At 41.6% G+C, this 15879-nt stretch overlaps 2 protein-coding genes across 2 annotated transcripts; both read right to left on the bottom strand.

The window, feature by feature from the left end:
- Positions 1 to 10768: 10768 nt before the first annotated feature.
- On the bottom strand, positions 10769 to 11894 carry LOC142178179 (uncharacterized). The gene is made up of 2 exons (XM_075247508.1): positions 11472 to 11894; positions 10769 to 10774 (listed from the first exon to the last, which is right to left on the bottom strand). The coding sequence occupies exons 1-2, from the start codon at positions 11892 to 11894 to the stop codon at positions 10769 to 10771; spliced, it is 429 nt and encodes a 142-aa protein (XP_075103609.1).
- Positions 11895 to 12080: 186 nt separating this feature from the next.
- LOC142178178 (uncharacterized) lies at positions 12081 to 12623 on the bottom strand. The gene has a single exon (XM_075247507.1). The coding sequence runs from the start codon at positions 12621 to 12623 to the stop codon at positions 12081 to 12083; it is 543 nt and encodes a 180-aa protein (XP_075103608.1).
- Between the last annotated feature and the right edge of the window lie 3256 nt (positions 12624 to 15879).

Genomic DNA, 15879 nt, shown 5'->3' with positions numbered 1-15879 from the left:
AACATACCCAAGACTTTGCTATGCAGTACGGTAAATATCCTGCGGTGATTGAGGGATATTGTTATACAAATTAGATCACCAATTCAACTGATTCTAAGCCCACAAGTGGATATGTATTCACTATCGATGGAGGAGCGGTATCTTGGAAGTCATCCAAACAAACTTGTATTGCCCGATCTACAATAGAGGGTGAGTTCATAGCCTTAGATAAAGCCGGTGAAGAAGTTTAATGGCTCCAAAATTTCTTGGAAGATATTCTATTTTGGCCCAATCCGTTAGCACCAATATGTATACATTGCAATAGTCAAGCAGCAATCGGAAGGGCTGGGAGCGTTATGTGTAATGGAAAATCTTGCCATATACGACGAAGACATAAAATCGTTAGGCAATTACTCTCTAGAGGAATTATCACGATTGACTACGTGAAGTTAAGCGATAATGAGTCGGATTCACTTACAAAAGGCCTAACTAAAGAGGTAATTGAAAGATCACCTAGGGGAATGGGACTATGGCCGAGGACAAGTCATTGTGGTGGTAACTCTACCTAGAAGACTGGAGATCCCAAGATTTAGATTCAATGAGATCAAACAAAGTCATGAATGACAATTCAACATTGTCAAATAAAAATAATTTAGTCCATATTCGTGATGAGACAATGTTCAGTACCAAGGATAAAGCATTAAGATATTTTAATGGTTTCTATATTTGATACGAGGTATATCAAATAGTGCATCTAAAGGATGACACGTTTAAGAATCACCTATATAAGTGTGAAGTGTTAGCCGCTTCAAAAGAATTTTGTAAGGCTAGTTCTCTACGCACTTATGAAACCAGACGGTGTTCATGGCTGAAACAAATACAACAATAAGAACCAAAGACGGTTAAGGGTTGATCGTGTGACTTATAATTATCTAGGTATACACCAAAGTTCGACGGTTCAAAAATATCAAGTCTACCGATTGACCGATTATATCCGACATAAGTACACTACAGAAGTTCAAAGGAAAACCTACTTATCCAGATCTGATTAATCCTTTCTTGCAAATCGCACAGGTTTTCATGCATATTTCTATTGGATAGTCATTCCCCATTCATGTGGGGGATTGTTAGATTTTTAGTTAAAATTGAGGTGAACGGGAAATGGAGAAAAAAATAAAATTTTGATTTTCCTTTCTTTACAAAGAAACATTGTCCCATATTAGAGGAGGAAAGCTCATTTGTTGAGTATATATATGAGTATACTTTTTCTAGCTATTAAAGAGTTGAGAAGAAGGCAAGTCTCGCGTCGTCGTCGTCGTCGCTCGCTCGGCTCGGCTTGGCTTGGCTTTCGGAGTCGGATTCGGTCAAATGATCTAATTGATTGATTAATTATTTGGACCAAATTTATTTGTTAAATATTAATACTTAATCCAAATCGGCCGTTTTTGTAACGGTAATTTAAAGTTTCCCTCCGATTTTATTTTTTCGTTATATTTTGCGTAAATAACTATTTACGTAATACCCGTTTTATGCAAAAAGTCATCTGGAAGAGTTGCACCTTTTCGTTTGAACCCAACCTGTAGGCTATAAATATTAGGCCATTCCCTCAGATTTTTCTTACGAAAATTATGAAATCTCTTCTTCCTTTCTGCATTGTTTTCTTCCAAAACAAACAAAGTAAGCGTGATTGATGCTGTCATTTGTGTTCGTTGAAATACTGGGGTTTGAAGTACCGCTACACTAGCGTGCAATCGGTTCTATCCTGGAAGAAACTAATCCATAATCTCGGGTACTATGAGGGATTAAGTTCCTTAAGGAAACACTGTGAATTCAGTGGGCTCGGATTAATATCTGCTTCTTCTACATTTCTGTTTTTACGTTATTTTCTATTTTCAGAATGACTTTACAAATACAGATTATTAACAAGCGCCACTAAGCTGTTCATATGATCCAAATCTGCAACTCTGGAAGAAAGCCATACTAATGAATCCTCCTAGATCAGAGGTGAAAATATTTCAAAGTTGTTGTGTATTTTCTGGTCGGAAATGAAATAGGGAAAATAATAAAATGAAAAGTAACGGAACATTAACGTACTTGCATTTCCCCAAACTATATTAAAGAAAAATGATAAAAAGGAGGAGATGTAACGCCTCTCTTGGTCCCATCATTGTTGCTCTGCCAGGAGAAAGAATACATATAGGATCTAATGGGTATACATCAATAGCATAAAGAAATTTTACGCTATGTTGTTGTTTATCCGTAAAACGGTACAATTGAATTTATACGTGGTTTCTAGACAAGTGAATTAATTTGATCCTGAAATAATAAAATAATTAAAGAAATGCGCAATATTTAGTCTTGAAATGAAGATAAAAACATGAAAAACAGTAATTCGGGGGCAGAGCTTCCGGGCACAACAGTGTTGAAACTAAGGAACAAGAAAATGAAATTGTATAAAGCTTTTAATCGATTATAGCATAAGTTTTCTAGAAAAGTCATGTCCTTTACAATGATAACAGAGCTCAATATTTATAGATGCACCTAGGAAATAACGTCCTAGGATCATGCTCTTCTTTAATGTCAATTATGAGGGCCATTGAAAAGGTGTAACGGTGAGCATAAATGACATATTCTCTGTAACGGGCAGCGCACTAAATGTTGTAGAATATTCTCCATTAAATGCTACCGGGCGGAGGATATTTATTGTATCTTTATGAGCGTTATTCTTTTCGGTGACACACGGGACAATTGCCTTCGGTTTTAGTTATCCCCCACCTTAGGTTCCACGTGTCCCTCTTTTGGATAGCCACGTAGCATAGCATATTTTACCCTATACAGATAGTCCCCCTTCTTTCTGGTGACATAACTTTGTGTCACAGGAAAGTTAGTAGAAGCACTCTTTTTGGCGGGAATTACTATGATTTCTTCTGAAAAGCTTCTGACGGTTGATTAGACGCACGTCTCGCCGCATTTAATGTTCTGAACACGCGTCATCCCACGATTCAGCATAACTTTTGCCGGTTATCGAGGTAATCATGGCCACAAATTTAGCCGCCTAAACCTTTACTTATACGCATCAACCTCTTTTATTCATACTCCATAACTCTCCAAATCCTCTAAAACTGTCTTTATTCAACTTGCATCATGTTCTTCAATTCTCTTCAAACGAAAAAGTTTTTTCTTCTTCCATATAATGGTTGCTTCTTCAAAGAATACCAGTTCTTCAAAGAACAAGAACAAAGCCGAGGAATCTGCTCCCCCAACAGTGGGCATCATCATCCCTAGAATTCTTGTTACAACAAAAGACTTCGAAGAGAAATTTTCTTCAGTTAGCTCTCGTACATGGGTCGTTAGTAGGTATCTTTCTTCCATCCATCCTTCCAGTATTCCTACTATGAAGGAAGACTGTCGTTTCCAAGACCTAGTCATTTTTGTTCCTGACCTGACGGAGCAGGCAACCTTACCCAAGAAGGATTTTACGTACTTTTATACGTATCCTTTCACTTTGGGGACATTTTCTTTGAGTGGAGAGCTTGACTCTTTTATTGAAGAGTTTTGCCTCCACTATCAAGTATGTTTGGCACACTTGAGTCCCTCCGTATGGAGGACGATTGCTTGCCTTCGGAGCCTGTGCTAGGAAATGGGAGAGGAGCTAACTTTAGCCCATGTGATGAACCTTTATTCCCCCAAGATCTTCCGTGGGGGAATGATCAACTTCAGCAAGCGGGGCCACCCTGCGCTGCTGTCTATCATGGATGATGATAATGACCGTGGGTGTATGGAACAGTTTGCTTCAGTTGCCACTAGTGACATCATCTCGGCATCGGCTTCTTCCTTCCTAGAACTATGGAACCGCACTCGTGAGTATATAGTCTGTTTCTTTCCTTGTTAAAGATCCTTAAAGATCCTTTCCTCATCATTATTAACTCTCCTTCTATTTCCTGCCTCAGCGGCTCGGTGGGTTCCCCTAGGGTTGAGGGCCTACACCAATGGGTTCAGAAGATTTTGGACGTTACCACACCCGAAACCCGCTCATGGAAAGAGCTGTCCCTAAAATACGGGTAGAAGACCAAAAATCATGGTAAGTTTAAATCGTTATGTCCTTACCTTTTCTTATGAGAAAATTATCTGACTCCTTCCTTCTGTTGAATTTAGGTCTACCCCAAGGCTCAGTTGTTGTCCTCGATTAGGATATTTTGGCTGATCCTGCTGATGCGGCGAGGCTACTGCAAAAAGCTTTTTCACAGACAGACGTCTCCAGGCCTGCTTTTGGTACAAGTGCTTCTTCTCGGAGTCCTCGACCGGAGACAAGCAACTAAAAAGAAGGCGTTCCTCTGCGGCTGGAGCGAAAAATAAGAGTGCAAAGAATGATGCCCCCGAGTTGTCTCCAGAAGTCGTGGTGACGAGCCCTCTACTCAGGCCGGCCATTGATACCGTGATGATTGAAGATGATGGAGAAGCTAGCGAGGAAGGAGCTTCTCTACATAGAAGACAACGACCTTCCTCAACTCAACAAACCGCTCAATTCGTTGAGTTAGTTACACCAGTCGAGGATGATATCTTGGTGCTATGAGGGGAGTATGAAATAGTGGAAAATGCCAACTCCCACTTCCGTGTCCCAGTCGTTGTGCCCGGTATTTTGGGGCTGAGTACCGGATCCCTTCCGTCCTTGGCTGACGAGCAACCAATAACCAGCACTGCGTTTGTCGCAGTTGCTTCTCACCCTTCAACTCCATCAGCTTCATCTCCATCTTCACCAACACCAGCAACTGCAATGTCATTTCCACCTTTATCAACTCTTCCACCAGCAACTTCTACATCATCTCCACCAGCTGCATCTGCCCGAGAAGAGGGTGTCCTTCTCCCCCAGTCCCCAGTTCATGGGAATTGGGGGCAAAACTATGCTCCCCCCTCAGAAGATCCTCAAAGGAGGAGGAGCGTTACTCTCTCGGTCTCCACCGGATGCAATTTGCTATCCCGACCGGTGGAACTTGCTAACTATCTAAAGCCCTTGGCTTCAGAGAAAGATTGGTAAAAGATACAGGCTCTCGAGAGAGAGTGCTTGTTGAACAATGCCATGCACAACGCCGCAGCGGTACATTCCTTACTTCTTTTGTTATTTCTTTTGCTTTTGCCTGAAAATATCCTAAGTTTGCCTTTCTTGCTTTGTAGGCCAACTTTCTTGCTTCTGAGGGCCTCTAAAGGTTGATTCAGGAAAAGGAAGAACTTACCTCCGCACGAGATCAACTTTTGGCCGAGCGGGAGCAAACTGTCGCTCGCCTCTCAAATTTGGAAGCCAAAGCTGCTGAGGTTGTTGTATTGGAGACTCGTTTGCGGCAAAGTGAGCAAGAAGTGATAACCCTTAGCCAATAGATTGGCCCGCTGAGGGTTAAATTTGATGAAGCCAAGGCCAAATGGGCTAAAGTCCATAATGTCGTTCTTGCTGCAACCGACTGCGAGGCTGCCTCCGCTGAAAGATTGACCAACTTAGAGGCAGCATTGAACTCCAAAACTGAGGAGCTTGCTGTGGCGGGGGTGAAACATGCCTAGTTGGAGAAGAAGTATAGGAAAACTATCGAGCAAAATAGGCCCTTTAGCTCAACTGTCTGTGACCTTGATGTTAGTCTCAGATCCGTTAGATCCGCCCGGGAAAAACTTTATGCCGAGGTAACCCAACTCGAAGAAGAACTTAAGCACCGAGCGGCTTCCCTCGTTGTTGAGAAAACTTACGCTATGTACAGCATGAGGAGAAAACCCTTGGAAGAGGCCAAAGCTGGTATCATTAACTTTGATGCCGAAATTGCTAAGGCCCGTGAGCTTGAGTTAGCTGCTAAAAGTGGTCTCCCGACAGAGCCTAATGCTTCTAGTTCTGAAACTTTGGGAACTCAAGAGGAAATCGAAGGCGCATATGTCGATGGCCAAACTGACGAGGGCCAAAATGTTGAGCCATCGGCGGATCTACCCACTTCCCCTGGTGGCGCGGACACTTCTCTTCCTCTGGGTTCCAGAGATGCAGTAGTTTAGCTTTTCTTTTCTTTTTCCAACTTTTGTATATGTGCCATTTTGGCATGTTCTTGTAAATAAGAACATCCTTTTGCTCAAGTATTGTTTGAGTCTTTCTTTCGTTTGAACATTTATGCAAGTTTTAATCTTTGCATTCCCTTCTTTTTGCTAAAGAGTTTTGCGTACGTTTTACTGTTTGCATCTTATTATGTGAAGCCTTGGGTGCATTTTTCTCCGAAAGCATTTTGATTCCGAGCATAAGTTCTACCGAAATAAAACTTTTAACATGAGGGTTTTCATAAGAGAAGGCCCTCTTATGTTTACGGTGCTCTTGAAGAGGACGTCTCCTGTTAATTACGGCACTAGCATTTGAAGTACTTGTTTAACTTTCAAATGATACAATCAATTCATCGATAAGACAAGAAACAAGATGGAAAATAAAAGGACTTTACTTTATTCCTATCATTTTCAAAAGGTACATAAGCATTCGTTATGTTAAAGAGAAATTGCTATTTCTTGTGGCTAATTTGTACAACTTGTTTCTACGGGGCTGGCCGTGCAGTCCCCGATCCTGATGACACAATTATATATTCTCGATTTTCGTGCTCCGATCGACGTGGCAGTCATTGTTGCTTCATTCTTATATCATCCCCCCCCCCCCAAGTGTTCAAATGCAAAGAATGCAAATTGGAACACTAGGAATCTTGCATCTTCAAGGATCCCACTAATGAATTGCTAGACAATCTTCTACTCGGTAACAAACTTTGCTTCCCCTTAGGATTTTTTCTATCGAGCAAAAGACTATCTAATTGTTTACCCATAACACGGTACAGTTAAATTTATACGTGGTTTCTAGATAAATAAATTAATTTAATCCTAAAATAATAAAATAATTAAAGAAATACGCAATTCTTAGCCTTGAAATGAAGATAAAATCACAAAAGCAGTAATTCGGGGGCAGAGCTTCTGGGCACAACAGTGATGAAACCAAGGAACGAGAAAATAAAATTGTATAAAGTTTTTAATCTATTATAGCGTATGTTTTCCAGAAAAGTCTTGTCCTTTACAATGATAACAGAGCTCACTATTTATAGTTGCACCTAGGGAACAAGGTCCTAGGATCATGCCCTTCTTTAATGTCAATTATGAGGACTATTGAAGAAGGTGTAACGGTGACCATAAATGACATATTCTCTATAACGGACAGCGCACTAAAAGCTGTGAAATATTCTCCATTAAATGCTATCGGGCGGAGGGTATTTATTGCATATTTATGAGCATTATTCTTTCCGGTGACAGATGGGACAATTGCCTTCGGTTTTAGTTATCCCCCGCATTAGGTTCCACATGTCCCTCTTTTGGATGGCCACGTAGCATAGCATATTTTACTCTATACACTAACAATCCTCTAGTGGTTTGCACTTGTGAATGGTCGGGTAACCTTTGCTTTATAGCAAACTTATTTTCCCGGTGGGAATTTTGCTATATAGCCAAAGATTATCTAACCGCCTCGGAATGATTCTTCGTTTGTGTGCCTTGCTATTAAAGGTCTTATTGTTGTCGTTGAAACTTTTTCTTCGTAGTATGCTTTCCGTTGCTGCCTCATTAAAAACCTTGCCAGAAAAACCCAATTGAGATAAATAGTGGACTAAGGGAAAAAGAGTGTAATGCATACTTCCAGTACAAACGATGTATGTCAGTAATAATATCTCTTGAGGTGTGCCACATTCTAATTACTTGGCAACTTTTCTCCATTCCGATTCTCTAACTCATACGAACCTTTCCCGATGACACCTGAAACCCGGTAGGGGCTTCCCAAGTTGGGCCTAACTTCCCTGCGTTGAGTTACGGGGTGTTTTGAGTTACTTTTCTTAAAACCAAATCTCCCACTTTAAAGTAACGAAGGTTGGCTCTCCGATTGTAATATCTTTCCATTCTCTGCTTTTGCGCCACCATCCTTATATGTGCCAAGTTCCTGCGCTCATCCAGTAACTCCAAGTTGACCAGCATCGCTTTATTGTTCGCTTATTCGCTTGCCTGGAAATACCTTAAGGTAGGCTCCCCTACTTCTACCGGAATTAAGGCTTATGCTCCGTACACAAGGGAAAAGGGAGTTTCCCCCGTGCTCGACTTGGTCGTCGTTCGGTATGCCCATAAAACTCCAGGTAGTTCCTCAGACCATTTACCTTTAGCCGCTTCCAACCTTTTCTTGAAGTTTTGTATAATCACTTTGTTCGTTGACTCTGCTTGACCATTTGCGCTCGGATGATAGGGTGAATATGTGATCCTCTTTATTTTCAAATCTTCAAGGAACTTTGTGATCTTTGCGCCGATAAATTGCGGTCCATTGTCGCATGCTATCTCTTTTGGTATTCCGAACCTGCAGATTATGTTTTCCCACAAGAAATCCACCACTTCGCGTTCGCCGATCTTCTGATAAGGACTTACTTTCACCCACTTAGAAAAATAATCAATTAAAATCAAAAGAAATCTTACCTTATCGGGGTCGGCGGCAGCGGTCTGACGATGTCCATCCCCTACTTCATGAACGGCCATGGAGACAGGATTGAATGTAGTGGTTCCACCGGTTGATGTACTAGCGGTGCGTAGCGTTGGCACTTATCGTATTTTTGTACGAAATCTTTAGCGTCTTATTCCATGCGGGGCCAATAATATCCTGACCTTACCAGTTTTAACACTAAGGAATCTACACCCGAATGGTTTTCGCATATCTCTTCATAGACCTCTCGCATAACATAATTTGCTTCGGATGCTCCCAAACATCGGGCCAGTGGGCCTTGGAAAGATTTTCTATACAATTGTCCTCCTTTAAAGCTATACCATGCTGCTTTGACACGCAGCTCCTGAGATGCCTTAGAATCTTCGGGCAATTTCCCGTGCTCGAGATAATCGATGATCTCATTCCTCCAGTCCCAGACCAAATTAGTAGTATTTACCTCGCAATAGCTATTTGCATCCAGGACCGAGTGCTTCGGTTGTACCACCATCCCAAACTTTGATCCCTTCATTTCCGTCGATGAGCCGAGGTTAGCCAGTGCATCCGCTTATGCATTTTCTTCCCTCGGGATGTGAGTAATTGGTCACTCCCGAAATCGAGCCAGCAGAGCCTGGAGCTTTACCACGTATTGCTGCATGCGCTCTTCTTTGGTTTCAAAGATCCCGTAGACTTGATTTACCACCAGCTGTGAGTCGCACTTGATTTCTATGACCTCGGAATCTAGCCCCCGGAGCATTTCGAGTCCTGCAATCAAAGCCTCATATTCTGCTTCATTGTTAGTTAAAGGGACCGTTCTGGTGGCTTGCCTTAGAGTTTCTCCCAAAGGCGTGGTTAATACTATGCCAAGCCCGGACCCTTTTACATTGGAGGCTATGCCCGTAAATAAAGTCCAAACTCCTGATGTTGATTCTGACACCATGACTGCCTCCTTAGTTTCTAGAGGCAGCAATCCTGGACTGAAATCGACCACAAAGTCAGCTATGACTTGTGACTTAATCGCAGTCCTTGGTTTATATTCTATATCTAATTCACTCATTTTGATGGCCCATTTGGCCAACCTACCCGAGAGTTTGGGTTTGTGAAGGATGTTCCGCAGGGGAAATATTATCACCACAGCTATCGGGTGACATTGAAAGTAGGGCCTCAGCTTCCGAGCGGTGACTACGAGAGCTAAGGCCAACTTCTCCAAGTGCGGGTAGTGAGTTTTCGCTACCATAAAAATTTTACTAACATAATAAATGGGAGATTACGTACCTTCGTTCTCACGGACCAAAACTGCACTTACCGCTACTTCCGAGACTGCGAGGTAGACCAACAGCGTTTCACCTTCCTTTGGTTTCAAAAGTAACGGAGGGCTTAACAAGTACCATTTCAAATCTCTCAAATCCTGTTGGCATTCTGGGGTCCATTCGAAGTTGTTTTTCTTTTTGAGCAATGCGAAGAAACTGTGGCATTTCTCTGATGACCGAGAAATGAACCTGCTCAAAGTGGCCAATCTCCCTGTGAGCCTTTGGACTTCTTTCATGCTCGACATCTGGTCCAGGATGTCTTCGATGGCCTTAATCTTATTGGGGTTTACCTCAATCCCCCTTTGTGATACCAGAAATCCTAGGAACTTACTGGAGCTGACCCCGAGCGCGCACTTCTCGGGGTTGAGCCTCATGTTATCCTTCCTTAGGGTGTCAACAATTTCTTGCAGATATTTAAGGTGATCACATGCATTCAAATACTTAATGATCATATCGTCTATATAAACCTCCATAGTTTTTCTTATTTATTTTTCATACAACTTGTTTACGAGGCACTGGTAAGTGGATCCCGTGTTCTTCAACCCAAAGGGCATCATATTATAGCAATATGCGCCAAAATTTGTTATAAATGAAGTCTTTTCCTGATCCTACGGGTTCATCTTAATTTGGTTGTACCCGGAATAAGTATCGAGGAAACTCATTAACTCGTGCCCCGTCGTTGCATCAATCATTTGATCGATGTTTGGCAGTGGGAACGAGTCTTTTGGGCACACCTTATTCAAGTCCTTATAATCTACACACATGCAAAATTTATTGTTCTTCTTAGGAACTACTACTACATTAGCTAGCCAGTCTGGATACTTTACCTCTCAGATCAAACCGATATCGAGTAAGCGAGTTACCTCTTCTTTGACGAATTTATTCTTGACCTCCGCAATAGGGCGTTTCTTTTGTCTTATCGGAGGGATGTTAGGATCCAAACTTAGCTTGTGTACGACCACCTCCGTTGGGATACCTGTCATGTCTGCATGCAACCAAGCAAAATAATCGGCATTAAATTTAAGAAATTCAATAAAGCCAGACCTAAGCTCGGGGTGCAATCATGTCCCCAAGTGGAATTTCCTTTCTAAGAACTCTTTAAATAATGCAACTTGCTTGAGCTCTTCCGTCATGGATTTTGTTGCATCCTTCTCTTCTGGTACCTGGAAATACCTTGGTACCTGATAATATTTCGACACTTCTACCCCCGGGTTAAATTCATTCTATTCGGGAGTGGGCACCGGTTCTTGTAGTTGCCATAACGCGTGTTCCTTCCCTTTGCTACTGGAGATCGAAATTGCATTCATCTCCCTTGTCGCCGGTTGGTCACCCCTTATCTGTTTAATTCCTTTGGGCATTGAAAATTTCAGTAACTGATGATACGTTGACGGTACAGCTCTCATCTCGTGCAACCATAGTCTTCCCATAATAATATTATATCCCATGACACCATCCAACACTTCAAAAAGAGTCATTTTCATCACCCCTTCAGCGTTCGTGGGCAACAAAATCTTTCCTCGGGTTGTCACGCTCGCAAGGTTGAATCCGACGAGGAGTTTTGTGGCCGGAATGATGCTTCCGGTGAGTTTAGCTTTCTCAAATACTCTCCATTGTATGATATTGGCCGAACTTCCGGGATCCACTAGAACACGTTTAAAGTCTAGCACATTTAAAGAAATTACCAATGCATCTTTGTGAGGCAGCAATAATCTGTCTGCGTCTTCCTCCGTGAAAGTGATGTCGTCTTCAGCATCTTCCCAGAGTCTCTTGCCATGGGTTATTAATACTTTCGTCTTTTTTGCTGTCGAGAAGGTGACGCCATTGATTTCATTCCCCCCGAAGATCATGTTGATCGTATGATCTTCTCCTACTTTCGAGGGTTCAGCGTTATCCCGGTTGCGACCGTAATTGTTCTTGGCCCGATCACTTAAGAATTCTCTGAGATGCCCATTATTCAATAGTGTCGCCACTTCTTCCCGTAGATGTCGACAGTCCCCAGTCCGGTGGCCATTCATCCCGTGGTATTCACACCACAAGTTGGGATCCCTCTGGCTGGGATCGGATCTCATCAGTTTCGGGAACCGTGATTCTTTGATATTTCTCATAGCTGACACCAACTCTATTACACTAACGTTGAAATTATATTCTGACAACCTCGGGTAAGAAGGATCACGCGTACTTGACGTTTCTTTGTCCTGCAATGATCTATTGTTCCGACCGAAATTAGTCCTTATATCGGTGGCGAACCTGTCTACTGACCCGAAGCCTCTGCCGCGGCCTTCGGTCCGTTCCTAGGGAAAAAACCGGCCCCTCAATCGTATGTCCGTGTCGAAATCGTCTTTTGATTTTTCTCTGTTCTTCTCTCGTCCTTTTGTCGACGACAGGAAGCCAACCTGATCATATTCGATCCTTATCTTCAACTCGTAACGGTTGTGGACATCCGCCCATGTCGTTGCTTGAAACTCAAGCAAGCTTTCCTTCAGTTTTCGGGAAGCGTCTGAACTTCTCGGATTCAGACCCTTGGTGAATTCTTCAGCCGCCCATTCATCCGGAACAGTCGAGAGCAACATTCTCTCCTTTTGGAACCGGGTAACGAACTCTCGCAGAAACTCGGATTCTCCTTGTGCAATTCTGAATATGTCGGCCTTTCGGGTCTGCACTTTTCTGGCCCCAACATGAGCCTTAATAAAATAATCTGCGAGTATCTCAAAGGAATCTATGGAATGCTTGGGTAACATCGAATACCACGTCAAGGCTCCTCTCGCGAGAGTCTCTCCAAATTTCTTCAGCAAAACGGATTCAATCTCGTGAGGAGCTAAATCATTCCCCTTCATTGCCGTTGTATAGGTGGTAATATGCTCCTGAGGGTTTGAAGTTCCATCATACTTTGGCACGTCGGGCATTTTAAACTGCTTTGGGATTAATTCTGGTGTCGCGCTTGGTTTGTATGACAACTGAGTATACTTCTTTGAGTCTGGACTTTTCATAACCGGTGGTGCGCCCGAGATTTGATCCATGCAGGCATTCACTTCCCTCATAAATCGTAAGAGTTCATTCTTGAAGGGATCGTTTTCGTTATTGGGGCCGGATCCGCTCCCCCCAACCCCATCGGAGCCAACCTCGCCCATCGGGGTATTTTTGTCGACCCTATGCGTTGTTTGATTCGCGGGAGTGCCAGGCAGAACTGGACCCCGTCTATTTGCATTATTTGAAGCCCCCGACAGCGCCTGCTTCAACTCTGTCATAACCTTATCCTGCTGTGTGAGGTAGCCTAGAATGATCGCTTGTTGTTCTTGTAGGACCCTTACCACATCAACAACATACTCCTCTTCAACATCATCGGGAGTTGCCTCCCGAACATGTCGTGGGTACCGCCTATCGTGGACCGGCGAGGCATCGTTTCCCTCATTGTGGGTGTCACTGACTGAATCCTTGAGATGAGGCTGGTCTCCTTGAACCTCAGGATTGTGTGTGTTGTTAACACCATTATATGCCATTTCTTATGATTTTTTATTAAGACAAATAATCAAAATACGTTAGTAAAAAAGGCAAGGGTCAACTTAATTACACGGTTGTCTAGGCCCCATGGTGGGCGCCAAACTGTTTACCCGTAAAATGGTACAGTTAAATTTATACGTGGTTTCTAGACAAGTAAATTAATTTGATCCTGAAATAATAAAATAATTAAAGAAATACACAATACTTAGTCTTGAAATAAAGATAAAAACATGAAAAACAGTAATTCGGGGGCAGAGCTTCCGGGCACAACAGTGATGAAACCAAGGAACGAGAAAATAAAATTGTATAAAGCATGTAATCGATTATAGCGTAAGTTTTCCAGAAAAGTCCTTTCCTTTACAATGATAACAGAACTCACTATTTATAGTTACACCTAGGGAACAAGGTCCTAGGATCATGCCCTTCTTTAATATCAATTATGAGGGTCATTGAAAAAGGTGTAACGGTGAACATAAATGGCATATTCTCTGTAACGGACAGCGCACTAAATATTGTGGAATATTCTCCATTAAATGCCACCGGACGGAGGGTATTTATTGCATCTTTATGAGTGTTATTCTTTCCGGTGACAGACAGGACAATTGTCTTCGGTTTTAGTTATCTCCCGCCTTAGATTCCACGTGTCCTTCTTTTGGACGGCCACGTAGCATAGCATATTCTACCCTATAGAGTTGTGTAATTTAACGTGTTATAACAAATTATCTGTCGCATATTATATACACTAACGTGTAGTTACCTTTTTTTTATTAAACTGAGCTAGTCTATATTCATTGGATATTTTTTAAATTAATTCTAAAATAAAATATCATTACATGAGGAGTTGGAAAATCTAAACTAAGCAACTCCTAAGTCAACAGCTGGGGAACACCTTCCAGTGGAGTATAAAATAAAGTGCTCCAAAGTAAAAGCTTGAAGAAGGTATTAATCCTTCCATCTAAACAAAACGGATTACGAAAATGGCTAAACGACAGAAGGAATTCTTTCTCGTCCTAATTCTGAAGTTGAATAACTGACATTTGTCAATGTTCAAAGCAGCTCTTACCTTCATAGGTAAAGTGTCAGACCCCATAAAGAAAATATAAGTCTTCTTATATAAACTCCAGTTAGCTAGTGAGTCTGCAGTGCAATTAGCTTCCCTATAACAATGTGAGAAAATAAAACAGTCTTTCTGCCTTAGCTCTCTAATATGTGAATGTTTATAGCATTGATCAGGACTAGAGAATCAGATTCAATTTTGACCTCCTTGTATCCATTGACAATGCACCACTCTAAGACAATTAGAATAGCCTTTGCTTCAGCCATATTATTATTATTAATACATGAACCAAAGAAATTGGAGTAAGCTATAATTAGATCCTCATTGTGATTTCTCAAGCATCCTCCTCCACCTGCTAAGCCTGGATTTCCTTTGCTGCATCCATCAGTGTTACCATTTGACAGGGATAACCTTTAGTAAAGGTTTGCATCTTTCCACAGCATGGATCAAATGTTTCCACTCAGAAAAAATAGGCAAAAATGGGAACTTCACATTAATAAGAATGCAGATCCTGTTCTGGATTTGGAGCAAAAGTTTTTTAACAGAAGCTTTTCAATTTCCATATCTAATAGCATATCTTTGTTTCCAAATTTCCCAACATATCAAACATGGGAGGCAGTGAATTACAAAAGAGTGAACATTGTTCTTGGGCTTTGTTAACCACCAGTTGGAAAGAGTTTGTCACACTCTATTGGTAGTTCTCAAACCACAAACACCACCAAACAAGTCCAAGCAGATGATGCGCCATCACCGCTAATGAAAACATGTTCAATGGTTTCATATTTAGGAGCTTTACAACAAGAACACATAATGGACCAACAAACCCAAATTTTATACTGATCTCACCAATAGGCAATCTGTTATGAATTAATCTCATTATAAAGAAAGATATTTTGAAAGGGAACCCTTTATATCAAATATTACTAGTAGAGTAAGGTAACATTTCTAGATTGCTTGAAAAGATGCCACGCGGATTTACTAAAAAATGAACCATCATTAGTAATGGTCCATAACTAGTTTAGAGCCTGGCAATGGAACTAAGAAGAACATTCTCAAGAGCAGAAAGGTTCCACTGACCTTCATGAATGAAGTCCATAACTGTCTCCTTTCCTTTATTAGGGTCATTTATAAACTTGGATAAGGAGCCATGTTCTGACCAGTTATCCCACCAGAACGAGGCCCTTCCATTAAAAAGTATCCACTTAATATGTTTCTCAGACTCAATCTTGATATCCATCATTCTTCTCCAAATATGAGAATGACCGAGATGTATACTATTACGTTACTTAGCTTCAATAGAATCCCTTCATAGAGAGTTTTTGGGTCTAAGGACTCACCATGACTTAGCTGCAAAGGCCTTGTCTATGTCATGGATGGACCTAAAACCAGCTCCTCCTACATTTTTATCAAAGCACATAGAGGACCACGAGAACCAATGTAGTTACCTTTTAGGTATCTCCATAGTATAAAGTTTATTTACATTGTCATTACATAATTAACCTCACTTCAAGTTTCACTCATAAATTGGCATATTC

Source organism: Nicotiana tabacum, chromosome 24 (assembly GCF_000715075.1).
Source record: "Nicotiana tabacum cultivar K326 chromosome 24, ASM71507v2, whole genome shotgun sequence".
Taxonomy (NCBI): domain Eukaryota; kingdom Viridiplantae; phylum Streptophyta; class Magnoliopsida; order Solanales; family Solanaceae; genus Nicotiana; species Nicotiana tabacum.
The sequence above is the reverse complement of the archived record's forward strand: the minus strand, read 5'-3'. Positions and strand labels throughout refer to the sequence as shown.

Bases quoted from the DNA above. Each gene is read 5' to 3' on its own strand.
- LOC142178179 (XM_075247508.1), bottom strand. From the start codon at position 11,894: ATGAGAAATATCAAAGAATCACGGTTCCCGAAACTGATGAGATCCGAT.
- LOC142178178 (XM_075247507.1), bottom strand. From the start codon at position 12,623: ATGAAGGGGAATGATTTAGCTCCTCACGAGATTGAATCCGTTTTGCTG.